This window comes from Azolla caroliniana, unplaced genomic scaffold (assembly GCF_043228905.1).
Source record: "Azolla caroliniana isolate FFs.n. ecotype wild unplaced genomic scaffold, voAzoCaro1.0.p SCAF_307, whole genome shotgun sequence".
NCBI classification, from domain to species: Eukaryota; Viridiplantae; Streptophyta; class Polypodiopsida; order Salviniales; family Salviniaceae; genus Azolla; species Azolla caroliniana.
In genome coordinates, this window is record NW_028230742.1 from 7,774 (window position 1) to 34,690 (window position 26,917).

At 44.9% G+C, this 26,917-nt stretch overlaps 2 protein-coding genes across 4 annotated transcripts; one reads left to right on the forward strand and one right to left on the reverse strand.

Moving 5' to 3' along the window:
• Positions 1–1,853: 1,853 nt before the first annotated feature.
• On the reverse strand, positions 1,854–3,171 carry LOC147848591 (serine/threonine-protein kinase ATR-like). Of its 3 annotated transcripts, none has more exons than XM_087338340.1 (3): positions 3,005–3,171; positions 2,349–2,493; positions 1,854–2,231 (listed from the first exon to the last, which is right to left on the reverse strand). In XM_087338340.1, the coding sequence occupies exons 1-3, from the start codon at positions 3,165–3,167 to the stop codon at positions 2,147–2,149; spliced, it is 393 nt and encodes a 130-aa protein (XP_087194466.1). In that variant the 5' UTR covers positions 3,168–3,171; the 3' UTR covers positions 1,854–2,146. The 3 variants fall into 3 exon arrangements, with proteins under 3 accessions (XP_087194466.1, XP_087194465.1, XP_087194464.1); XM_087338339.1 differs by having other exon boundaries at positions 1,854–2,252; XM_087338338.1 differs by having other exon boundaries at positions 1,854–2,263.
• Positions 3,172–5,216: 2,045 nt separating this feature from the next.
• Positions 5,217–6,115, forward strand: LOC147848592 (uncharacterized). Its single transcript, XM_087338337.1, has one exon. The coding sequence runs from the start codon at positions 5,281–5,283 to the stop codon at positions 6,112–6,114; it is 834 nt and encodes a 277-aa protein (XP_087194463.1). The 5' UTR covers positions 5,217–5,280; the 3' UTR covers position 6,115.
• The last annotated feature ends 20,802 nt before the right edge of the window (positions 6,116–26,917 follow it).

Here is a 26,917-nt window from a genome sequence, read left to right on the forward strand (position 1 = left end):
GAGAGAGAGAGAGAAACTACACAGAGGGGAGAGAGAGAGAGAGAGACTACACAGAGGGGGGAGAGAGAGAGGGAGAGAATCGAGACCACAAACATGAGAGAGAGAGTGGGAGGGAGAGCTTGTACAATGTATACTATATAGTATATAGTGGATCATCTGGATGACTTGGTCTCTAGAGGAGAGCACTTAGTTGATATCAATCATATCAAAAAGCTTCTCTCATGATCTCCCAACGACATTATATCCTCAATCTTCTTTACAAGTTTGGGATGACAGAGTGTAAGCGCGTCGATACTCCTCTCGATCGAAATCTAAAACTAGATGTTGAGTTTGGCACAGAAGAGTGTGAGCCGACTTTCTATCGTCAACTAGTTGGAAGCCTTATTTATCTCACCATTACTCGGCCCAACCTTAGCTACCCGGTCGGCCTCCTTAGCCAATTTATGCAAACACCACAGAACAGTCACTTGGACTATGCTAAGCGAGTGTTACGCTATGTAAGTGGGATGACAAGCTTCGGCATCCTCTACAAATTGGCCACCAATTCGACTCAAAGGGTACACCAATGCCTATTGGGTTGGCTACAAAGCCAACAAATGATCAACATCGAGATTCGCCTTCTCCCTCGGCACCGGAGCCATATTGTGGAGCAGTAAGGAGCAGCCGACAATCGCACTATCGAGCACAAAAGCCGAATGCAAGGGTGTGGTCGTCGCCGCATGTGAAGCCGTTTGGCTCAAAAGAATATTCAAGGATCTGGGCGTTCCCATCAAGGATCTGATTCTCCTGTATTAAGACAACATGAGCAGCATCCACCTGGCCCGCAACCCAATATTCCATGCTCGAACTAAGCACATTGAGGTGCATTATCATTTTATTCGAGAGCGTGTCCTAGCCGAAGATGTCAACCTGCAACACATCGGCACGAACCTGCAGACGGCTGACATCTTCACAAAGGCCCTGGGCGTAGACAAGCTGCAGCAGTTCACAATGAACCTAGGTCTCTCAATCACCGACCAACCGAGCTTGAGGAGGTATAAGGAACCGTCTGACACGACGTCAATCGGATCAGAACCGTGAACAGTCACGTGAGTGAGCCGACCATCCGAAGCCGAAGTCGACCCGAAGACCAGTCCGAACCAACTATTCGGCGACCAAAAGTTGCGTTTGAAGGGGCGTGTTGAGAATCAAACTCAACTTCCCTAGTGTGGGAACACACCTTATGAACACCCAAGTGTGTGAACATCCCACCTCCTTTGTATCATAACTAATGTGTCATAGAAGTTAAGTCCTATGACACATATTTAGTAGGTAGTTAAGTCTCCACCTCTTTTGTAAGAGATGGTTGTAGTGAGAGAACATAGAGAGAAGGTGACTACATAAGCACCTTCTCCTCCTCTTTGTAATTGTTGGCTCATTCTTGTTCTTGTTAATACAGTTTTCTGTTTTTCTATATAACACAATGTTTTCTCTCTCTCTCTCTCGACTAAACAACACATACACGCACCTTTCGCTGCGCAGAATCATATCGGATTCTTTACATTTCACATAGGGAATCATCATAGTATCATGCTTTTGGGTTACACAAGGCCAATCCCAAATATGCTATAGAACACGTCATATTATGACAGCCTCCGACATGATTTTCAGGAACTTGTTCAAGTCTGCATTAACTTTCAAGAACTCCAAAGGGGGATGGAACCACCATGAATGACATTAGGAATGAACTTTGCTTGTTACTTGATCACAGAACCAAACTCATGGAAGTTACATACGGCCAAATTAGGAAACAGGCTTAGTTTCCCGTTTCAGCTTTTGCTTTTCATTTTATTTAACTATTTCAGACTTTTTCTTTTTCTTTTTGTTCTACTATCTTAAAATCCCCAACCTACATGGGGAAGAGAGTACTTTTAACAACTTTCGGTTCAGTGGGTCGGGTTGGCTCCACACAGACATTACTATATCATAAGCATCATCTCCCTCTTCTTGATATATTCCATTTTTATCTTATATCCAACATGTGAATGGTGTTTCAAGTAATGGGCTGTAATTTTGATATCAAAGGTCATTTTGACCTTGGAGACACATTGATTCTGCGCTTCAATTCAACTCATTTCATTTCTCTCATGTTAGAGTTATAGTTGTCTCACCTTCGAGAAGAAGAACTGCTCCATAGAAAAGGTACCGATACACGTCCCGATCTCCATTCTTCAGAAGTGAGACAAGAGATCCTACAGTCTCGAAAAGCAGACCTAAGCGTCCACTAAAGTGATGGGTCTTATCAAAGATATGGGTTAAATGAAACAATTTCCTCATTCTGTTTTACATAGTAATGGATGGAGCAATACCTGACTGCTGGTTCGGTGAAGAATGGAAAGACTTGGCCAAATATTGGAATAACGGCAAAAGCCTTTCCACGATAAAATACTCCTGGATAATTCTTCACAGTGTGGCAAAGAAGCTTGAGGATTGCAGTAAATTCCCTTTCTTTCACTGAAAGTAACCAAAAAAGGGTTGTGGAAAAGGGAGAACGAAGGAGAAGAAAAAAAATTAGAAGAATAATGGGTTTTATCTTCTACAGATGGAAACGAGAAAAGAAGGAAGAGAGATTTCCATCACAGTGGTTATTGAAAACGTAGAAGGAAGAAGAAACACTTTATCTTCCTCAGGATAAGCATGAGAAAGAAGAAAGAAGAAACGGTTCTGCCAGAGAAACATAAGGAAAAACAGAGAAGAAGGAAGAAATGCATTACTTTTCATCATCGGGGGAAGATGAAGAAAAGAGAGACGGAATGCATCACCTTTGAGAGAATGAGAAGTAAAAAGGAAAGACGACTGACTCTTTAACCAGAGATGGATGAAGAAAGAATAAATTAAATGTACCTTCCAACAGAACAGAATCAACAAGAATCGAGAAGAAAGAAGAAAGTGTTCATGTTTCACACTTCATTGAAGAAGAAGAAGAAGAAATAGTGGAAAGAAGAGATAGAGTGGTTTTTCTAACCTTTGTTAGGGACGAAGTAGCTATGGAGCAGATTTGGGAGAACAGACCGGAATCGAGCTTCGACGGGGTCTTCTTCATCTTGCTGAGTGCTGCAGGAAGAATCGCCATTGTTGCTCGCGAGTCTCTCTCCTAAATCCTGCAGAAGGCCGAACAAGTCCGCCATGGCTGAGGAAGAAGCTCTGAGGCGAGAGAAGAAGGAAGAAGAAGAAGAAGAAGAAACGGAGCCTGTATCTCTTCCCGCGCTTTATACGAATGAGAAGAAACGGGGGCCCCTTTTGCCGTTTCGTCCGTTTCTACCAAAATTCCCGGAATACCCCTGCCGTTTCGGACAGCGTTTCACAAATCTCTTTCTTCTTCTTCTTCTTCTTCTTCTTCTTTGCTCTATTTCTGAAATGAATGGTGGAGAAACACAAAGAGTTCCGACAAAGAGAAAGAGAGAAAGAGAGAGAGAAGAAGAGGGTTTTTGGGGGCTCTCTCGAAGCGCCCAAAAAACGGATGTTTCCGGAAACGGGGGGGGGGAGAAGAGAGGAGAGAAGACTTGTGGGTTACCCCAAAAGAAAAAGGAAAATGGTCGAAAACCATTATCTCCCGAAAGCTTGGCCCCAACAAGAGCTTGACGGAAAGGGGTCCTAAGGAGCTAACACATGTCTCCTGAAAAAGCCCACCTCTCTCCTAACATGAGCTTCACGGAAATTATCCCGAAGAGCTAATGCATGTCTCCAGAAAAAGCCCACCTCTCCCCCAACATGAGCTTCACGGAAAGGATCCCAAGGAGCTAACGCATATTTCCGGAAAAAAACCCACTTCTCCCCCAACATGAGCTTGATGGAAAGGATCGTGAGGAGGTGAAATGATCCGAAACCGTGTCTCCTGAAAAAAGCCCACCACAACATTTGTTTCTCGAGACAAGGAAGGCAAGCGTGCAGGACACATGCAAGCAAGTGATTTGGAAATGATATCATCCAAACGCCCATCAAGCCAAAACATGTTCCTAAGAGTAACAAAAGCTTTGTTTTCCTCCCGCAATATGGGTAGCATATCTATTTATTTAGTGTTATTTATGACCTTTCTTCCCTCACTAATAACTAATCTCTCATCTCCAATCTTACATTTTGTCCGATCCAATGAGTTTTTATAGGGCCTTAATTCATGTCCACCACAGACGATTGCATGCACACATTCTTTTACCTATCATGATAACATATTTCTCATGTGCCCTCATCGTTTTTTGTGTGCCAATGCCATGTTATCTATATAATCAAACAAAGTCTTTTACTTCATAGGCCTATTATTCCACTCAAGTTTATTTCGTTTATGAACTCATGTTTTTGTATGTGTGTCCAATGATCTTATACCACATCAAAGACAAACAATCCAAAACCTCCAAAGCTATATCTCGCATTCCATGTAGAAGCCTTTCAAGCATTTGCATGCCAAAACTCAATGTCAACAACTACATTCTATGATCTCAAAATGTTATTGTGAAAAAAAAGACACAACATCACATCATCAACTTGGATCTGCATCTGGGCACTCAGGTTAAACATAACCTTACTTCATTTTCAACACTAGAGGGTTCGAAAGCACGTGTTCAGTTCATAAAGCAATCACAAAATCAAATCATCAACACAAACCTCACAAAAAACGTTATTGCATTTTGCGACACTAATGATACCGTGTTCATGCCGTCGACAAACATGGATATTATCCATCGAATCCGATAGCCTAACTTGACATTTATTTATTTTTACTTGGTGGGGCGGATGGGATTCACGAGCATATATGTCCATGATCCATCGGGCATTGGTTGACGCAAGGCAGGCAGGGGACGCATGAAACCTCATTGGCGTGGGCAGGTGGGCGATCAACGATCTCTCCTCTTGATGACAACAGGGAAGGAGGTCCGCAAGTTAAAGCAAAGTGTTTTGCAGTGCCGAATTTGTGTTCACGTACCGACCGCCTTGGTCTGACTGGTGGGCCTGAGTCTGTGTTCAGGAAGGATGTCAGCGAGCGAAAAGCGAATGGGTTCTGCAGTGCCGAATCTATAGTCACGTGTCGACCGCCTGGCCTGACCGGGGCCGAGTGTGTGTTCTGGTGATCCATCCAGTGAACTCCCATTGGCCAAGGAAAGGATATGGTCTCTCTCTCTCTCTCTCTCTCTCTCTCACTCACTCACTTCATAAGGTATGGTATGAACAAAATCGCCCAGAAAGGAGGATCAGGAAGAAAATATCTATCCATCTTTTCTCCTCTCTCTCCTTCGCCCCTGTGCAGCCATGGCTTCCATAGAAAGCTTCACAACCATAGTAGCTGCAACAGACAACAACAGCATGCAAGCTCAGCTACAACAGAGGCGCCCTCTCTCAACCATATCTGCTTCATCTTCATCATTGTCTTTGTCTTCGTCGACTTCTTCTTCTTCTTCTTCGTCTTCTCGAGGTAGGCCATCTCTCTTCAAATCCTCCTTCCTTTCCTCGCTGAACACCTTGACCCAAGTCAGGAGTCATGGAAACAGTCCCAAGAGTAGTAGTTACAGTAGACATGGAAGGAAACCTTACCTGTTAAAGGCATCAAGGAGTGCCTTAATAGGGGAGGAGCCAGAATGGAGTGAAGATGACTATGTAGTACTAGGATTGGCACATTGTTTTGAGCAAGAAGAGGGAGGGAAGATCCAAGACCTATTCCTGATCGAGCCCGTGGGGGCAAGCTCCTTAGAATGTATGGATAATGGTGGGGCCACATCATACCTATATGTGACCGCGACCACATTGGGGAAGTCCCTCGCATATGACCTCTCGGTCTTGCCCCCCGAATTCTCGAAAGGCAAGTTTTGCGAGGATTTCGAGTTCCGGCTCAGGTGCACGGCCCGGACATGGAAGCGGGATCACGCGATGAAGAACCTGATGCGGCTCGCGCCCTCCGATGGCTCCGTCCGCTCCGATTTCAACTTCTCTCTTGTCGACAAACGTATCGTCAACAAGGTCTACGAAGTCACCGATGCCGATAACATCAAGCAAGACTTGAGCATCGATGTGTATGGGAGGAAGCAAGACGAGGCCGCGGCTTCGGACGAATCTCCGGCTCAAGTCGCCAGTCTCTATAATGCGTAAAAACTGCCCCCCCCACCCCCATTACCCATTACCCCTACTCAAATCTCTTTTTGGCTAGTCAATCTCTTTTCGGTCTCTCTTCTTGTTGGCCGCAAACTTTTTGATTTTATTCTAGGGAAGAGCCGTCATCGTCCTTCATCTATATGGATTTGTTCTCCTCATGGGGATACATGACATGTGTATGTGCTAAGTCAAGTTTCCAGAAAGCTCACGATTTTTTGTTGTTGTTGCTTTTTCGAGTTTTTCCATACAAGAAGATTTTATTTTTCATTGTAGTAAAGACTTTTGATTCATTATGGTGGATGTTTGTTTCCATCTGCTTGCCATGTTAGGAACTTGATCTACATGTGTACATACCTACCTATCTACCAATTGGTCGTTTATTTTTTGTATGTTAGGATTTCATCGATGAATGTATGTGATTGTTTGTTTGTGTAATCTGCATTGTCTGAGCTCGATGCCTCATGTAATGATATTTATTGTCTTTGCCATGGGCCAAAAAATAAAACTTAATGATGAGTGGATTTGCTTGTTTCTGAAACTTGTGACAGCAAAACATTTCTTGAGCTTGTCATCATCATGTTTTGATATATATATATATTCCCCTGTAACCATCTTGAAAGAGATTCTGTTTTCATAGTCAGAAGGCGTTATAATCATGTGGTAATTTTTAACTTCTTATTTACTATCTTTTTCTAACCTTCTGTTCTTTTCATAGTAAAGGATATTTTTTGAGCTTGTCTCATGATGCAGTAATACTCTTGTCTTTGCCATGCTCAAATGCTAAGAAATCAACCGGTTTTGTAGTATAGGATTTACATTCGATTAGTGGATCTTAATTTTTCGAGAGGCATTTTGCTTTCTGTGATTCATTGTACTTAGATACCTACCTCCATAACTTGTTATGCATTTTGCTTTGTATGTTTCCTTTTGCTTGGGTACCTATCTCAGTAACTTGATATAAAATCTATTCATCATCCACATAGATATTGTGGATGTCAATGTATGTATGTGTTTGTTTGCGAGCTTGACATTGTTATAGCTTGTTGGCTCATGTAATTATATTTATCTTCTTTTCCATGCTCTAAGATTTTGTTTTCTTTGTGAAGGCTATCGGATTCGAACCGATAACCTGTTTTTGATTCATAACAATGAACTAGTTTCCCACTTGCCATGCTGCAAACTTGACTTGCATGCAAATACAAACATACATAGGTTGAGATTTTTAGGATATTCTTATCAACAGCCAACTAAGTGTGTCTTACAAATACACACTCTTTTATTGGACTTATCATCTTAGGTGCAAGAATCACACATCTTTTCGATTTTAAATTCAAGATGCTTTGCTCTTTTGCTTGTTAATACCATCATAAAGGGTGCGTCATCTAGTTGCAAAAATATGCACTCCTCTTAGTTCACCTTTGTTTGTTGGAACAAGTGTACAGACAAATGAAAGGAATGAAGGCACATAGAAAGAGTGCACAATATTAAGCAAACGCAAAAATAGTTTGCTAAACTTTGTTGTCCAAATGCTATTATATGCTATGTCCAAACCATATGAGGATAAATGATTTTTTTTATTGTGTTGATCTAACTAGCGACTCAAGAAGTTTAGCTATTTTGCTTACATCTACAAGACCAACAATTGTAAGGTATAACATATAAAGGTCATGAATCAATTTTGAAGGTGGACCTAACCACCAAACGCATAAAACCTTTTAACTCCCTTATACGATGTCCACAATACTATTATATGTTATGCCCAAATCATAAAACATATGAGGATAAATGATCTTTTCTATCATTTTGATCTACCTAGCAACTCAAGAAGTTTAGCTATTCTGTTTACATCTACAAGACCAACAACCGCAAGCCATAACATATAAAGGTCATGAATAAATTTCGAAGGCGGCCTTGACCCCTAACCACCAAATGCATAAAACCTTTTAACTCCCTCATATGATGTCTTTGTTAAAGGCCTAAGTGGAAGGAAAACATGTCTGGTCTAAGAAACAAATGGGCAAGAAAATTATGAATTTGGAGATGAGTGACTCATGTATTTTGGACATTTATGGGTCTAATGCATGACCAAATTGCTTATTGAATGAAACATTGACAATTCACGCAATGTTCTCTATTCTAAACTACATTGCTTGCATATGGTACTTGACTAGGGGAGGCAATGTTAATGTTTGCAACACTTGGATTGTGCCAAGGTAGACAAATATTACACGAATGATGGGCTACATACTAAAGGAAGCTCAAATAGGACAAATAATTGAGTCACTCGAATTATGCAAAACTTGGGAAAAACCATGTGCTCAATATGTATGGAATACACAAAGTATAGTTGATAATTGGGATTGTGTGAGGGGGTGACAACATTAGGAAGTGACATCTAGTTTGCCCTTGGTCCAAATGTAACAAAGATAGTATTTTCCTTAGAGAATGTTGTATTGGATGATGGAAATATGTAAATAATGCATTCTAGACACATTAATCACACCCATTTGGTCAAAGCCATGTAACATGATCCAATTTCCAAAGGTTAACGAAAAATAATACTTAAAATTTCGAGAAAAGATAGCTAATAGAAACTCTCGCCACAATGCATTATGTATCTTTGGATATATTCAAGTCCCTTTGTAGTCATGGATAGGTTCTATACATATGTCATCACTTCTTGCTCTCTTAATGAATACACCAAACATATAATATGATGTTTACAATAGGTTGGTTTTGCACCCTTGGGTTGTGGGACATGTATTTGCAAAGTTGTATTTGAGTAAGAAAGAGCACATTTTCATGTTATTTCAGAAGAAAAAACCATGAAGGTCTTGTGTAGGTATGGCTGATTCGGTCTTGTTGTAGCTCAATTTCTTGGCCTTGAACCAAACTGAACCAAACCATTTATACATAACAAAAACCAAATCAGTTTAAGAATCACCAATCCATTCAAACCATACTACTTAGACCCAACGCAATTAAACCAAATGATTTAAGGAAAAGGTGAAACCAATCCAAGCCGTTTGAATCAAATTAATTATACATTTGAGTTGTAAAACAATTTGATAAACTGTTAAGCAGAAATATCAAGCCATTAAACTAGAAAATTATATTGCTAAACCAAAAATTAAACCATTAAACTAGTTTTCACACATATATTATTAAAACCCCAAAAATTAAATACACACAAACTCCAACATCCAAACATGAATGCCCGAGTGCCAACACTTGAAAGTTGAACACTTGAACACTTGAGCACCTAAACGTGAACATCCTGTTGGCATAAAAGGCCGACTCCTTCCAAATTGTATCCTTAAGTGTGAACACGTCCTCAAGTTAGGGCTTGAGTATATATAAGCTCAAATGTAACATTGTAGAGAGAGAGTGAGAGTTACAGAAGAGAATAACAAGTTTCCATTAGAGCTTCATTTGAGTTCTCTTACTTCTCACATTCCTTCATATTGTGCACATTCTACTTCTTTGTCTTGTACATGTTGTTTGTCTGACATCATCTTGCAGGTCCTCAAATATTCTTCCACATATCACCTTCAACATTTGGTATTAGAGTGACCTTGTTGACCAGTGGCAACGAACAGTAGAAAGCTGAAAAAAGAAAAGACCATGCCAACAAAACCTCACTTCCAAAATATGGCTTCTACATTCGGCACAAACGTGGAAATCCGGAAGTCCAACGGAAAGAACTTTGCTCTATGGAAGGAGATGATGCAGGATGTACTGATCATCCGACGTCAAATCGAGATACGACACAACAACAAGCCGACCTCGATCACAATAGACGAATGGTGCTCCCTGGACGAGATAGCCAGGTCTATCATTCGAATGCACCTGGCCAAAAACGTCTATTTCAACATGGCCAAGGAGATAACGACATTCTCTTTGTGGGAGAAACTTCAGGCCGTTTAGGAGAAGAAGTCTTCCTCGTCCTTGCCCTCATGCCGAGCTTGTCAGCGAGTTGGGAGGTTGTTACGGGATATTATATGGTCATGCCCGTAACATAATATCCTGTGGTGAGAATTTACCGTAGTATTCTATACACATGGATAAAGTATGGTCATGCATGTAACAGAGGTATTTTGCATGACATTTGCCAACAACTGTCCAAAATTGAATCTAGACGAAACGATCGGACAAGTCCTCAATGAGGATATTCGCCGAAAATTGATGGGTCTCACCATCAATGATTTAGTAGAAGCCCATCACTCGATTGAGTCCACGGAGAGAGCCAACCGAAGTCCCAATTGATTGAGAAGGAGGGATAATCGACAATGGTCGAAGTCGAGGAATAGTCGATCAAGTGTTTTCTACACCCATTGCCGAAACCCTGGTCACAATGTTTCCGATTGCTGGTCAATAAAAAGAAAGTAGAATGTTCGACGATTTGATCAAACACAAGGACACTCCGATTCGAACCGTTCTATTGCTAGAAACCAAGTAAATGTTGCTGACTCCCGATCGAATGCACCTGGCTGAAAATGTCTATTTCAACATGGCCAAGGAGACAACGTGATTCTCTTTGTAGGAGAAGCTTTAGACCGTTTAGGAGAAGAAGTCTTCCTCGTCGAAATGCATATTGATTCGATAATGGTTCAATATGAAGACGAGAGAGACGGATTCGGCGACCTCCCACATTAACAAATTCAACCGAGTGTTGTCTGAGCTCTTCTCCCAAGGGATTAACTTCGAAGAAGTTATAGCCCTTGCCCTCATGTCGAGGATTCTGCACGACATTCGCCAACAATAGTCAAAAATTGAATCTGGACAAAACGATCGGACAAGTCCTCACTGAGGATATTCAACGAAAATCGATGGGTCTCACCATCGATGATTCAGGATAATCCCCTCACTCGACCAAGTTAGTAGAGAGAGCCAATTGAAGTCCCAACTAATTGAGAAGAAGGGATAATCGGCAATGGTCAAAGTTGAGGAATAGTCGATCAAGTGTTTTCTGCACCAATTGTAGAAAGCTTGGTCACAATGTTTCCATCTTTTGGTCAATAAAAAGAAAAGAGAACGGTCAGTGATTTGATCGGACACAAGGACACTCCGATTCAAACCGTTCTACTACTAGCAACCAAGTAAATGTTGCCGACTCCCGATAAGGAGAAATCCTTTCTCTAGAGGACGCTACGATCAGAGAAGTCTTATATAGTGCACATTATGCATCAACATGGTTGTTGGACTCTGGTGTCACCTTTCACGTGACCTTGGATATCGAATGGTTTTCGAAATATTCGGTCGGAGCCGGCGGCATAGTTCGACTCAGAAATGGGCAAGAATGTGCAATAGCAGGGATTGGCGAGATCCCCATTCAATTACCAAACGACAATTCAATCATCTTGCACCAAGTATGGCATGTACTTGAGCTAAAAAGGAGCCTGATCTCCATTGGCATGCTAGCTGAAGCCAAGTATCCAACGACTCTAAGTGAGTCATCATGGATGATCAACCGAGGAAATATGAAAATCGCATGCGAATACAGGTACAACAACTTGTATCCGTTGATGGCGATAAGTTCAGATGGGGTTATGAATGTAGCCGATTTGTCATATGTCCCAAGCCGGACTCGACCAACTAATGATGATCGGCTACATCTTGAAGCTCTAGACAAAGACGGAATTCTGTGAGCATTGTCGTTACGGGGAAACATACTCGAAGTCCGCACTCTCTCCATTACAAGACGACAAGAAAACCCCTAGAATTGGTCCACAACGATACATGTGGGCCGATGCATGAAAGGTCACTAGGAGGCTCCCGATACTTCATCACGTTCGTAGATGATTGTACACGGAAGGTTTGGGCTTACTCGATTAAGTCTAAAGATGAAGCACTCAAGGTCTTCTCTGGGTGGTTAGCTAAAGTGGAGTACCGATCATGACACTGATTGAAGACACTCCGATCCGACAACAGAGGTGAATACACCTCTCGAGCCTTCAAACAATACATGTCCAACAAAGGAATCCGACATCAGAAGAATGTTCCATATACTCCCATGTAGAATGGCATGGCAGAACAAATGAACAGGACAATCCAAGAGAGAGTGCCGATAGTGCTCAAGGAATCCAGACTAAAGCTAGAATTTTGGGCCGAAGATCTATCTTATAAATTTGTCGTCGTCAAGAGCAATCTGGCTCGAAGTGCCACATACACTATGGTCTGGCAAAACACCAACCTATGATAGGCTTCGAATTTTCGGAAGTGAGGCCTACGCATTCATCCCTAGGGATAAAAGAACCAAGTTGGTGCCCCATGCACTTAAGTGCATATTTCTTAGCGGTGGCATAAACGGGAACTTTGGCCATTGGCTATGGGATCCGGAGAACCGGAAATTGATTCGGAGTAGCGACGTAGTCTTCAATGAAGACTCAATACTCTATGACCAAATCTAGACAAAGAAAATCTATAAAAAGGTCTCATTTGACCTTGATAGATCGACTGTAGAAGGGCCGACCGACTGACTGAATCGACAATTTGACAAATAATCGAAGACGACTGAGTGTTGAGTGGACAAGCTCAACAGAATTCGGATCGGTATTTGGGACGAAGAGCCGGATCGGTGTTCGGAATTGTGTCCTGCTCGGAACTGAGAAGCTCGATAGAAATAATTACGCATCTTGGTCATACAAGATGCACCAGTGCCTGTGCGGACACGGATACTGGAGTTATGTCGATGGAGTGAACGAAGTAGCGCTGGAGTCGGCACACAAGGACTTCCTAGCATGGGAACAAGGAGCGAGCAGGGTGTTGTATTGCCTCACATCATGTGTGCATGATCAGATGCTCAATTACATCAAAGACGCGAAGTTGCCGAAAGAAGTCTAGGAAAATCTGAAAAAGATTTTCACCACTAGTACGACAACTTGTAAGTTGCAGCTCCGACAAGAACTCAACAACATCCGGCAAAGGGACATGTCGGTTACCGACTATACCATGAAGATAAAGAAGATCTGCGATGCACTAGGGTCCATCAACGTGAGGGTTGACGAAGACGAGATGGTGCAGATCTGCCTCGGGGGTTTAGCGCAAAGTTACGAGCCTATCTAGATGGAAATTTGCACCCAGGAGAAGCCACCATCCTTCTTCGACTTGCAATCGATACTGATGGTCGAAGAAAACCACATGAGTGTTAGGAGTAGTACTGAGACAGAGAAGTACTATCAGGAACAATACTAAAACAGAGAAGGAATTAGTACTAAAAGATGAGGAATAGTACTAAGGGAGGTGTAGAACTCTCGAGAGAAGGAAAGAGTGAGTGAGAGAGAGAGAGATAGAGATAGAGAGAGAATGAGGATAACAAAAGATATATATTATGTTAAGGGAATATACAATAGTAGCTAGGAGGCTTAAGACTGGTGTTGAACCGATTTGGTTCGAAATAATGCCTTGTGCCTCCTTTTATAGTGTTCTCAGGAGTACTCCTGAAGTTTCTAGAATGTTCTAGAGAAATCTGGAATATACATCAATTTTCTATAGTAAAACTTAAATGAAAATAATATTCTTCGTATTACAACATATAGTCTAATGGTCAAGAGCTCGACCCATGTAACATAAGGTCATGGGTTCGGGTCTTGCCATATCATGACACTATCCCCCTTTTAAAATGACGAGTGTCACGAGTCGTTTTGGATTGAGGACCCAGTTTGTCTGGATATTGACGATGGAAGTCTTCAAGAAGAGCACGAGCATTGGTCACATTCTCTATTGGTTCCCAAGTATGCTCGTTGGGACTATATCCTAGCCAATCGACTAAATAGTAGAGCTTGTTGTGAACAATCTTGGAATCGAGGATGGCGGCAACCTCGTACTCAGGTCCATCTTCAAGCTCGATCGGGGGTGGAGGTTGTTTAATACGACCTGGGATGGTGCTGTCTTGATAGGGTTTGAGGAGAGAACTATGAAACACCGAATGTATCCGATGTTGTGGAGGTAGGTCGAGACGAAAAGTGACATCATTAATTTTTCCGATAATACGGAAAGGACCTAATCGCCGGTAATCCAACTTCTCGCATGGGTGAGTAGTCTTGATGTGTCATCGTAGTAGCCACACTCGATCTCCAATGTCAAACTGGATGGAAACTGATGACGATCCGCGTAAACCTTGTGTGTTTGTTGAGATTGTTGTAGATGAGTAGATAAATCCGCTTGTATCTTACGTAGCCGCTCCAAACGATCTTCTGCACAAGGATTTGTAGGTAACTCTGGGGTTTCAAATACACACCACCGGGGGTAACAACTTGTGTAAGCAAAAAATGGTGTCACCTTTGTCGATGAGTGGACAGAGTTATTATACGCAAATTTGGCAAAGTGGAGAATATTCGCCCAGTCACCTTGATGATAGCTTAAAAAGCACCGAAGATATTGCTCCAGCGTTTGATTTGTTCGTTCTGCTTGGCCATCTGCTTGCAGGTGGTAGCAGGAGGAGAGTTTACAAGTGACCTTAAGCATTTTAAGGAGGTGCTTCCAGAACTTCAAGACGAACTGGGGTCCACGGTTGCTGATGATACTATCGAGAAGGCCATGATGCCGACATACTTCACGCATGACCATTTCGGCAGTTTCTTCACTAGAGATTTCCTTAGTACATGGTAGGAAATGGGCCCACCGAGCTGGACGTCGATTTAACACACGAGCATTCTGAAAGTAGGCAAGGTTTTTGTGATCACTGAATACGATGACTTGATGAGAAGACCCCTCTAGAAAATGCCTCCATTGCGTAAAAGAGTCCACTATTGCTAATAACTCCTTATCATGAATTTCATAGTTGATTTCTGCGGCGTCAAACTTGCGTGAATGGAAAGCCACAGTGACAGGAACTGCACGCTCCCTATGCGCAACACTCGGCCACAACCGAGCTTAGAATCATACACAGAAAACGGGAAATGAAAGCACGACACAATGGAGAGAGGAGTACACAGGATGTTAGCGTGGAAAAACCCAAACTAGGGAAAAAAAACCACGGCAGCCCACAGACTGCAAACTATCACTATATCAGAATGTACAATAGTGAGCTCACGGAGGCAACGACCTCATGCTCACGATCTTCGCCACAGGCGGTGGTTACAACAGAGGCAACAACCTCTTCCTCTCTCTCTCTCTCTCTCTATACACTGTTACACGCTCTCAAGTCTTGCACCAGTTCAAGAATGACAACAACACTATTCTCTGTTTGCCCTAAGTCATATTTATACTAATATGACTTTTCGGCTATTTACAAATATAGCCCTGATGGACTCTCAGAGACATATTTACAAATATGTCCCTTCATTTGGTGAGCACTTCTCACTGGGCCTTCCCCATCCGGCTCTTGCCGGGTACTCCTCATCCGGTTCACACCGGGTCTTCCATAGCCGGGTACTCCTCATCCGGTTTCGGCCTCGGCCTATCGGCCTTGACCGAGTTTGCTCATCAGTACTGTTCTTCTCACTTCCCATTTGGAGGGACCTATTTCCTAACAAACTCCCCCTTCACTCCGACATGGGATGTCTCACTAGTCCGATCCGCTTCTGGCATGCATCCAGCTTGTCGGGTATAAGTACTTTGGGCAGCATATCTGACCCGTTCTCGGCCGTGTGGATCTTCGTCAGCGCGAACTCTTGGTCATCTACTCTTTCCCGGATCCAGTGATACCTTCGTTGGATATGCTTCGTCCGGGAATGGTAGGCCGCATTCTTAGCAAGGTGGATGACACTTTGACTGTCGCAATAGAGCCGGTATTCGTCTTGCCGGATACCAAGCTCTCTGATGAAGTCCTTCATCCATAATATTTCCTTGCCGGCTTCCACAACTGCCATGTACTCCGCCTCCATGGTTGACAACACAACCGTGTTACCAGCCAGCAAAGGAGTCCAGAGTGGGAAACAGAGAGTTAATTGAGTAGTAGGAATGTGGTTGTAATTAAGCTATGAGTGTGGACGGACGGACCAGAATCGGTATGCCGTTCCGGATCTGGACCGATCCCGAATAGGTGCGGATGGCACCGTTTTGTAATACAGACCGGAAACCTATTTAAAGGCCCGGGTACAATGTAATGAAGGGCGGTGAATTAATAAAGGCTTAGCGTTGTTATCTATTTGTGTTAATTGCCGTTCTGTCTTAATTGTTATATTTTACGCATGTAATTATGAAAGACGATCATGTTAAGTAACTTAATTAAGTCGGATTAAGCGTTGGGTCTAATCCGGTTGCCGTAACACCCTTTGGTGAAGTGTCTTCCGTAGACACCCTGTGTTAGGCCATTGTCCGGCCCTAAGAGTTAACAAACCGTCTTCTGCAGCCTCGACTACCACGAAACAACTCCCCTGCATATGTCATTACATACCCGGATGTAGACCGGCTAGTATCCACATCAGCCGACATGTCCGAATCGGTAAAACCATCAAGTTGAGGTTTACCGGAGCCGAATTGGAGACACATATTTGAAGTGCCCTTCAAGTACTGGAGTATCCATTTGACCACGTTCCAGTGCTCCTTGCTGGGATTGCTCATAAACTGGCTCACCACTCCGACTGCGTATCCTATATCCGGTCGGGTACAAACCATTGCGTACGTTAAGCTCCTGACGGCAGAGGCATATGGAACCTTCATCATATCCGCCTTCTCTGCTTTCGTCTTCGGGCTTTGCTTACCGGATAACCTGCAGTTTGCCGGAAGTGTCGATCCGACCGGTTTCGCATCTGACATGTTGAACCGCTGAAGCACCTTTGTAACGTATTTCTCCTGTGACAGCCACAGTTGCTTCGCTGGCCGGTTCCGGATGATATGCATCCCCAACATCTATCTTACCGGACCCAAGTCTTTCATTGAGAAGGTCCGGTTGAGAGCCTTCTTCAACATTCGTATTTTGGCTTGGTCCCGTCCGACAATCAACATGTCGTCCACGTACAAAAGGAGTATCAGGAAGTCGCCTCCTTCGAACTTCTTCACAAACACGCAGTGATCGGCCTGCGTCTTGTGGTACCCTTGATCGGTCATGAAGGAGTCGAAATGTCAGGATTCGAACTCTTGACACGACCATGTTATAATCTAGTATTATGAGTTAACCAAGATATCTAGTACTAGTTATGTATGTAATTGGTCCTTATTATTTTGCTAGCATCATGTGCATAGTTGCTCCCTTGTAGTATTTACACTTGGCACATGCATGCATACCTACATGCTCTATTGTAGATTCACATGCGTGCAACAAGTATGCATGCCATGTAGTATAAATAGAGGAGTTCACCTTGAAGGAATTCAAGGTGAACAACACCAGTTATGGAGTCTTTCCTTTAATACTATCTTCTTTCTTGTCCATTTGGTTATCTTCTTGCTTGTCTCTTGAGTTTATGATCCGTGACAGTTTGTTCACCTTGCCATCCTCATAGCTCTCCCTCTCATAAGCCATAGCTATGTCCGACTCAACTAGTGAGTTAGGCCAAATAATGGTAGCCTTACGACAACTACAACTTGAAAATGAAGCTCTTCGAAATTCTTTACAAGAACTTCAAGTCGGTACCTCCCTATCCTCACAACCCCCGAACCCTAGTCTCCCACAACAACCTAGCCTAGAGCCCGATCTTCTACCAACATCTAGCCTAGCTTCGTCACAGTTTCTTGAGCCTCCCAGAAAAATTTGATGGAACGAGGTCGCGTTTCCGAGGGTTCATCATCCAAGTTCGACTTATCATTCGGCTACAACCTCAACGTTATGGAGATGGTCTTCGACAAGTCGGCCTTGTGGGCACCCTTCTCTCCGGTCCGGCCCAAGCTTGGTTTGCACCATTGGTAGAAACCTCATCACCTTTATTGGAGGACTTTCCCACCTTCCTCGCCGAGTTAGAGGCCACATTTGGAGAGACGGACCGACGACGTATAGCTCTTAACAAGATTTATGCACTCGAACAAGGTTCACGTGCAGCTTCGGTCTATGCTTCCGAATTTCGACAACTAGCATGCGACGTCAATTGGGATGATCAAGCTTTAGCTAATCACTTTCGGCGCGGTCTTCGAAGCAATGTCAAGAATCTTCTCTTAAACTTTCCGGAGCCCACCTCGTTATCCCAAGCGATTTCACAAGCAGTCCATTGTGACAATCGTCTTTTCGAATTTTGCCAAGAAGAGCGCCAAACTTGGGTTCCACCTCATTCACTTCTACGCCACGCCTCGGTCATACAACCCCAAGCATCCTCACACTCGCCTACTTCGCGGATGCTCCTATCCCCATGGAAATTGATCAAGCCCGATTTCGGCCATTGACTGATGTTGAACGACAATTTCGGCGGGCTAATGGCTTGTGCATGTATTGTGGCGCCTCCGGTCATGTCGTTCGCCATTTCCTAGGAGTACTTGCCCACAATTCCATCGAGCTAATGGACCCCAACATCCGGAAAATGACATCGTTCGGTTGTAGTAGGAGCCATGCAACTGGACATCTCCCGTCGCCCACATTCTCTTGGTTCCATTGCCGGACCATCATGCAATTTCACATTGGAGGTATGGCTTTCGTTTAACTCTAGTTCCATTCAGTCTGTTGCTTTACTTGATTCTGGGGCATCTTCTTGCTTCATCGACGTCGCGTTTGCCCAAGCACATAACCCATTCCAGTTGAAGCCATTGACGGGTGCGTCCTCTCGTCAGGTGCAATTACTCAAGCTACAACCCCATTAGGGCTTCGGGTGGGCTCACACCAAGAGGAGCTCACCTTTTACCTCATCGCATCTCCTCGACATTCGATCGTCTTAGGACTAACGTGGTTGGAGGCGCACAATCCAATAGTGGATTGGTGCAACCGCTCGATCACATTTAGCAAGCCAAGATGCTCGTGCAAAACTATGAAGGTAAATTCAGTTTCCCATCCTTCGGAGACGGTCGACTCCGAATTGACTACCCCATCATCGGTCCAAGATGGGTTTGTTTGTGGCGCCATTTCTAACACACTCCATGTTATTCCCGAAAAATACCAACACTTCTCCGACGTATTTGAAAAATGTAATGCTGATCGTTTGTCGGAACACCGGCTCTACGACTGTCCGATTGATCTTCAAGAAGGTGCGTGTCCACCCTTTGGTCCTCTATATGCGTTGTCTGCACCAGAGTTGAAGGCCCTTCGTGTGTATCTCGATGAGAACCTCGAGAAAGGCTTTATTCAACCTTCTAAGTCACCAGCTGGGGCCCCCATTTTATTTGTGAAGAAGAAGGACGGCTCTCTACGCTTATGCGTCGACTACCGAGGTCTCAACAAACTCACTGTGCGCAACCGCTATCCGCTACCTCTGATCCCCGAACTCCTTGATCGGCTCCGAGTTGCGCGTGTCTTCTCCAAAGTTGATCTGCGTGGAGCGTACAATCTAGTACGCATCAAGCCGGAGGATGAATGGAAGGCCGCATTTCGAACACGGTATGGGCATTTCGAATACAAGGTAATGCCTTTTGGTCTTACTAATGCTCCCGCAGTTTTTCAACATATGATGAACGATATTTTCCGGGAATATCTTGATCTTTTTGTTGTCATTTACCTCGATGATATTCTCATTTTCTCGCCAAACATGGAGGAGCACACTCGCCAAGTCCGATTAGTTCTTGCCAAACTTCGCGAGCATGGCCTTTATGCCAAAGGCGAGAAATGCGAGTTCGACCGTACCTCGATCGAATTTCTGGGCTACATCATCTCGCCCACTGGCATCACCATGGATATGAAGAAGGTCTCTGTCATTCAGGCGTGGGCGACTCCAAGGCGACTTAAAGATGTGCAATCCTTCCTCGGCTTCGTGAATTTTTACCGTCGCTTCATCAAGGGGTTTTCCACCCTAGCACAACCTCTTATCGTTCTCACCCATAAAGGCACTCCATTTTTATGGACCTCGGAGGCACAAAATGCGTTCGACTCACTCAAACACGCATTCATCACTGCCCCGATGCTGCTATGTGCCGACCCCACAAAACCCTTCCAAGTCGAAACCGATGCCTCTGACTTTGCCATTGGCGCCATCTTATCCCAGGCAGACGACAACAACCTAATGCACCCAGTGGCTTACTATTCTCGAAAATTTACGGCATCCGAAATCAATTATCCCATTTACGACAAGGAGCTTGCTGCTATCATTGCTGCCTTTGAAGAATGGCGACCCTACTTGGCCGGCGCACAACATCGTGTCCAAGTAGTGACTGATCATAAAAATTTAGTTTATTTTTCCACCACTCGTACTTTGAATCGAGGCAGGCCCGTTGGTCGACATTTCTCGCCGACTACGATTTTGAGATCGTATTTCGACCTGGTGGCCAACATGGGAAGGCTGATGCCCTTTCTCGCCGAGTTGACCTTGCACTCCGCCCTGGGGATGCTGCTTATGCTCAACAATCTAGACGTTTGTTGAAACCCGACCAATTGCATCTTTTTGCCACTTGTATGTTGCAGGATGATTCTTTACTCCAACAAATCACTAATGCGTCCAAGACCGATGCGTTCGCCAACGAGATTCGAGATAGTCTGCAAAACCACTCCAAGGCGACCAAAAGGAAGGATCTTGACACCTTCACCATACAAGAGGGTTTGTTGTTCCGAGATCATCTCTTATATGTCCCAGAGGGCCCATGTCGCACCCGGGTGTTGCGGGAATGCCACGATGACCCACTTGCAGGTCATTTCGGGGTCGCGAAAACCCTTGAGCTAATCTCTCGGGGGTATTGGTGGCCACAACCATGGAAGCTGGTCAAAGAATACATAAAGAGTTGTGAGGTTTGTGCTCGTTCCAAAGCCATTCATCATTGGCCATACGGCTTACTACAGCCGCTTCCATGTCCTCGTCGTCCTTGGGCCTCTATCTCTATGGACTTGATAACTGATCTACCCTTGGTCAATAACTATGACTCGGTGTTGGTCGTTGTCGATCGGTTTACGAAGATGGCTCACTTCACTCCATGCTCCAAAACCATTTCCGGAGAAGGAATGGTGCATCTCCTACTCAACAATGTGGTACGCTTGCATGGACTCCTCGATGATGTCATCTCGGATCGCGGACCCCTGTTTGTCTCTCACTTCTGGCAGCGCCTGCTACAAACTTTAGGCATCTCTGTCAAGTTGTCCTCCGCTTATCACCCCAAACTGACGGGCAAACGGAACGTGTCAACCAAATCCTTGAGCAGTATCTTCGGTGCTCGGTTAGTTACCAACAAGATGATTGGGTCAACTTACTTTTGCTCGCGGAATTCGCCTACAATAATTCTCTCCATGCATCGACTGGCGTCACTCCCTTCTTTGCCAACTACGGTTTACATCCTCGCTTCAACATTTCCCTTCCTACCACTTCCGTGAACCCTTCGGCAGAGGATCGTGCCCGCATTTTGGAAGAACTACATCATGATTTATCCTTGGAGCTTATTCTTGCTAATGAACGATACAAGAAGCAGGCTGATCGCCATCGATCTTCCACTCCACACTTTGTTGTTGGAGACATGGTCTGGTTGTTACGTCGACACATCTCTACTACTCGTCCATGTGCGAAACTTGATTACAAGAAGTTGGGACCATTCCGTATCATCGAGTGTATCAATCCCGTCGCCTTCCGGCTCGCCCTTCCATCCCACTTCCGGATTCACGATGTTTTTCATGTCTCCCTCCTCGAACCCCATTATGCTTCACAACTCCCAGGACGTCAAGCCCCACCACCACCACCTGTGCAATTGACGACAGGGGAGGAATACGAGGTCGACCAAATCCTTGACTCGCGTTGGCACCGTCGACACTTGCAATACCTCGTCCTATGGAGGGGTTACCCCATGTCTGAGGCCACCTGGGAACCATCGGCAAATTTACAAAATGCCTCAGAGGTCGTCCAAGAATTTCATCACCGATATCCCCACAAACCAGCGGCCGATTTGGGAAGGCGGCGTAAGAGGGGGGATAATGTCAAGATTTGAACTCTTGACACGACCATGTTATAATCTAGTATTATGAGTTAACCAAGATATCTAGTACTAGTTATGTATGTAATTGGTCCTTATTATTTTGCTAGCATCATGTGCATAGTTGCTCCCTTGTAGTATTTACACTTGGCACATGCATGCATACCTACATGCTCTATTGTAGATTCACATGCGTGCAACAAGTATGCATGCCATGTAGTATAAATAGAGGAGTTCACCTTGAAGGAATTCAAGGTGAACAACACCAGTTATGGAGTCTTTCCTTTAATACTATCTTCTTTCTTGTCCATTTGGTTATCTTCTTGCTTGTCTCTTGAGTTTATGATCCGTGACACGAACTTCCGGTACCATTGCCGGGGAGCTTGCTTCAGTCCATAGAGGCTCTTCTTCAACCGGCAAACTAGGTGCTCCTTCCCTTTCTCCATGAATCCTTCCGGTTGCTGCATGTAGATCTCCTCTTCGAGGTCACTGTGAAGGAATGCCGTCTTCACGTCCAGCTGCTCTACCTCGAGGTCCATGCTTGCCGCTATACTTAGCACCGTCCGGATGGAGGTCATCTTTACTACCGACGCAAATATCTCGTCGAAGTCCACGCCCTTCTTCTGCTGGAACCCCTTCACCACGATCCTGGCTTTGTATCTCGGGGGGTTGCCGACATCTCCCGGTTTCAACTTGTACACCCACTTATTTCGGAGTGCCCGCTTTCCTTTCGGCAACTCCACCAATTTGTACGTATGGTTCTCATGCAGGGAATCCATCTCACACTGCATGGCACTTAACCATCTTCGGCTGTGTGTGTCCTCCTTCACTTCTTCGAAGCTTTTTGGCTCCCCCTCATCGGTTAGCAGCACATGCTCTGCATCCGGAAATCTCCGGGGGGCCCTTCTCTCTCTGAGAGGATATCTCCGTCTCTGGGCTTCGGTAACCGGCTCCTCCATTTGCTCTTCATCCGAATCTGATTCGAGGTCTTGGCCGGTTCCGGTTTCAGCTTCCTCTACTTCTTCTTCTGCCGGTTCGGTATCCTCACCGTAACCGGCTGGTTCCTCGAGTGCTAACAGGTCTCTTGTCGGTTGGGTCTGCTCATCGTAGAATCGATCCTTACCGGTCGACTCGGAGTTCATTATCTTCTTCTCCGACTCCCAGTCGGCGAGCGTCTTGTCCTCCATGAAGATAATATCTCGACTCCGGAATACCTTCTTGTCGACCAAGTCCCACACTTGGTAGCCAAACTCATCGTCACCGTAACCGAGGAATATGCATGGCCGGGTCTTCGGATCTAGTTTTCCTCTCCGGTCCTTAGCTACATGCACATACGCAAGACACCCGAATACCTTCAGATGCCGGTAGGATACTTTCTTACCGGTCCATACTCTTTGTGGCGTGTCTCCGTCCAAGGGTACTGAGGGTGATCTGTTTATCACATATGTCGCCGTCGACAGTGCCTCAGCCCAAAACTTCTTGGGTAGTTTTGTATGCGCCAGCATACTCCGGACCCTCTCCATTACGGTCCGGTTCATCCTCTCGGCCAGCCCGTTTAGTTCCAGCGTCTTCGGCACGGTAAATTCAAGCCGGATTCCCTTCGAGCGGCAGTACTCCTCGAACTGCCCCCGGTATTCACCTCCGTTATCTGCTCGAACCGCCTTCAACTTTCGGCCGGTTTCTCTTTTCACTCTCGCGTGGAGCTCTTTGAAGACGGATAACACCTGATCCTTCGTCTTCAACGGTGTGGCCCACAACTTCCGGCTGTGGTCATCTATGAACATCACGAAGTACTGCGATCTTGCATGTGACTTCATGTCCACTTGACACACATCAGTATGCACCAACTCCAGTGGTGCATTACGTCTCATCGGTGGCCTCGATCGGAAGGAGGTCCAGTTTTGCTTTCCGGCCAAACAATCAGTGCACTTCTCCAAGTGCACGTTCTTCACTGGAATGAGGTTGTCGTCTGCAAGCCTCTTCATCCCCTTCTCGCTCATGTGACACAGCCTTTTGTGCCACAGCTCACCGGCAGTGTCGGATGCCACGTTCACTTCCTCCGAACATAACCAGGCATTCATCAGGTAGAACGTGTTTACCTTCCGGGCCGGAGCCACAATCAGGCTCCCTTTGCTGAACTTCATAACACCGTTCCGGATGCTACCCGTGTAGCCTTCATCATCTAGCCGACCGGTTGATATCAGATTCAGACGAACCTCCGGAATGTGTCGGACATCCTTCAACAACAGCTTGCATCCAGTTGGTGTTGACAACTACACGTCTCCTATGCCGACAATTCGGCATGTACCTTCCTTCCCCTTCCGGACACAACCGTGATCAATGGCTGAGTAGGATGAGAAACATTTCCGGGCCGGGGTAAGGTGGAACGACGCTCCGGAGTCGACCACCCAGGTCATCTCGTCGCCGGCAAGGTTTATCTCACTCTCCTCGGTGATGAGCATCAACTCTTCTTCACTTGCCGCAATTGCCGTCGTTCCCTTCCGGTCCGGCCCCCTCCGGTCTTTACCGTTCCGGTCCGGTGTCCGCTTCGAATTGGTACCGTCGGTTTCCTTGTCTTTTCGGAAATGCCGACAGTTCTTCTGGAAGTGTCCCGGCTTGCCGCAATAGAAGCAAGTAGGCCTCCCCCTTGACTTTGACCGCGTCCCCGACTTTTCCTGGTTCTGGGGACTACGGTTTCTATGTCTTCCGCGTTCCGATTCGGTAAGGAGCGCTTTGGAGTCGGAGCTCGTATCCTTATCTTTCCGACACGCCTCCTCATCTAGCAATCTCGACTTCACTCTTGCTAGGGATAACCGTTTCCCTTTAGGCCCGGCGTTGCCCAAAGTGACAACCAACGTCTCCCAACTATTCGGGAGGGAACCGAGCAGGAGTAGTGCTAGTACCTCATCGGCGAGAGGTACTTCCAATGATGTTGCCTGGTGGATCAGCCCCTGGAAGGCATTCATGTGCTCCGCCATGTTGGAGCCATGTTGGTACCGGAGTCTTACTAGCTTCCGGAATACCGAAACCTGATTAACATCATTTTTTTTTTGAAACATAATGCCGATCTTCTCCTAGAGCTCATGAGCCTTGCTCTCTTCATTGAAGTTGTTGTATAGGCTCATGTCGATGAAGCACCGTATGTACGCCGTTGTCTTCATGTGCATCACCTCCCATATCGTGGCGTCGATTTTGTCCGGTCTCTTGTCCCCGAACTGAACCGGCAACCAAAGATCTTTAACCACGAGCATGTCCCTCATCTTCGACTTCCACACCGAATAGTTGGAGCTGGTGAGCTTGAACATGGCTCCCAACGAATCATCCATTTTCAGTGTTGTTTCACTCTGATACCACTTTGACAGGAACTGCACGCTCCCTATGCGCAACGCTCGGCCACAACCGAGCTTAGAATCATACACAGAAAAAGGGAAATGAAAGCACGACACAATGGAGAGAGGAGTACATAGGATGTTAGTGTGGAAAAACCCAAACTAGGGAAAAAAAACCACGGCAGCCCACAGACTGCAAACTATCACTATATCAGAATGTACAATAGTGAGCTCACGGAGGCAACGACCTCGTGTTCACGATCTTCGCCACAGGCGGCGGTTACAACAGAGGCAACGACCTCTTCCTCTCTCTCTCTCTCTCTCTATATATATATATATACACTGTTACACGCTCTCAGGTCTTGCACCAACAAGAATGACAACAACACTATTCTCTGTTTGCCCTAAGTCATATTTATACTAATATGACTTCTCGGCTATTTACAAATATAGTCCTGATGGACTCTCAGAGACATATTTACAAATATGTCCCTTCATCCGGTGAGCACTTCTCACGGGGCCTTCACCATCCGGCTCTTGCCTGGTACTCCTCATCCGGTTCACACCGGGTCTTCCGTAGCCGGGTACTCCTCATCCGGCGCTTGTCGGGTACACCACATCCGGTTCTCACCGGGTCTTCCGTAGCCGGGTACTTCTCACCGAGTTTGCTCATCAGTATTGTTCTTCTCACTTCCCATCTGGAGGGACCTATTTCCTAACACACAGGATGTAGCTTTTCATCATCACCTTATTGAGAGAGAATGCTACCCAAGGCGAAATCCGACGCATCTGCTTCAATGACGAATGGTTTTTCTGGATCAACATGAGCTAAAATAGGAGCTGATGTAAATGCCTTCTTAAGACTCTCAAAAGCAATGTCCGCTTCTTCAGACCAAACGAACGATTTTCCCTTCTTGGTAAGTTGTGTGAGAGGCAGAACAAGCTTTGAGTAATCCTATATGAACTTGTGGTAAAAATTGGCAAAGCCGAAAAAGCATTGCACATCTCACAACGAACGCGGAGTCTGCCACTCTACCACCATTTTGACCTTAGCTAGATCCATGGAGATGCCTTCTGAGGAAATGATATAACCCAAAAATTCTACATGGTTGCACCCGAAACTACATTTTTCTAGTTTTGTATAAAGACCATGTTCTCGAAGTTGTTTTAGTACTAACAATACATGAGAATCATGTTCTTCTTGGGTCTTTGAATAAACCAGTAGATCATCCAAATAGATGATCAAAAAATCATCCAAGAGATCTCGGAATATATCATTTGTCATTAGTGAGGCCGAATGGCATGACTGTATACTCGAAGTGCCCATATCTGGTGCGAAACGCAGTCTTCCATTCATCTCCTGGTTGGATCCGTACGAGGTTATACACTCCTCGTAAGTCAATCTTTGTGAAGAACCTTGCACCATTGATCCGTTCTAAAAGACTTGAGATAAGGGGAAGTGCATACCCATCCTGATGGTTATTTTTTTCAACCCACGGTAATCTACGACGAGACGAAGTGATCCATCCTTTTTCTTGATGAAGAAAATGGGTGCACCGGCTGGAGATTTC

Bases quoted from the DNA above. Each gene is read 5' to 3' on its own strand.
- LOC147848592 (XM_087338337.1), top strand. From the start codon at position 5,281: ATGGCTTCCATAGAAAGCTTCACAACCATAGTAGCTGCAACAGACAAC.
- LOC147848591 (XM_087338338.1), bottom strand. From the start codon at position 3,167: ATGGCGGACTTGTTCGGCCTTCTGCAGGATTTAGGAGAGAGACTCGCG. The intron at 2,494-3,004 runs GTTAGAAAAACC...GGTTACTTTCAG, and splicing joins CTACTTCGTCCCTAACAAAG to TGAAAGAAAGGGAATTTACT. The intron at 2,264-2,348 runs GTATTGCTCCAT...CCATCACTTTAG, and splicing joins TTCACCGAACCAGCAGTCAG to TGGACGCTTAGGTCTGCTTT.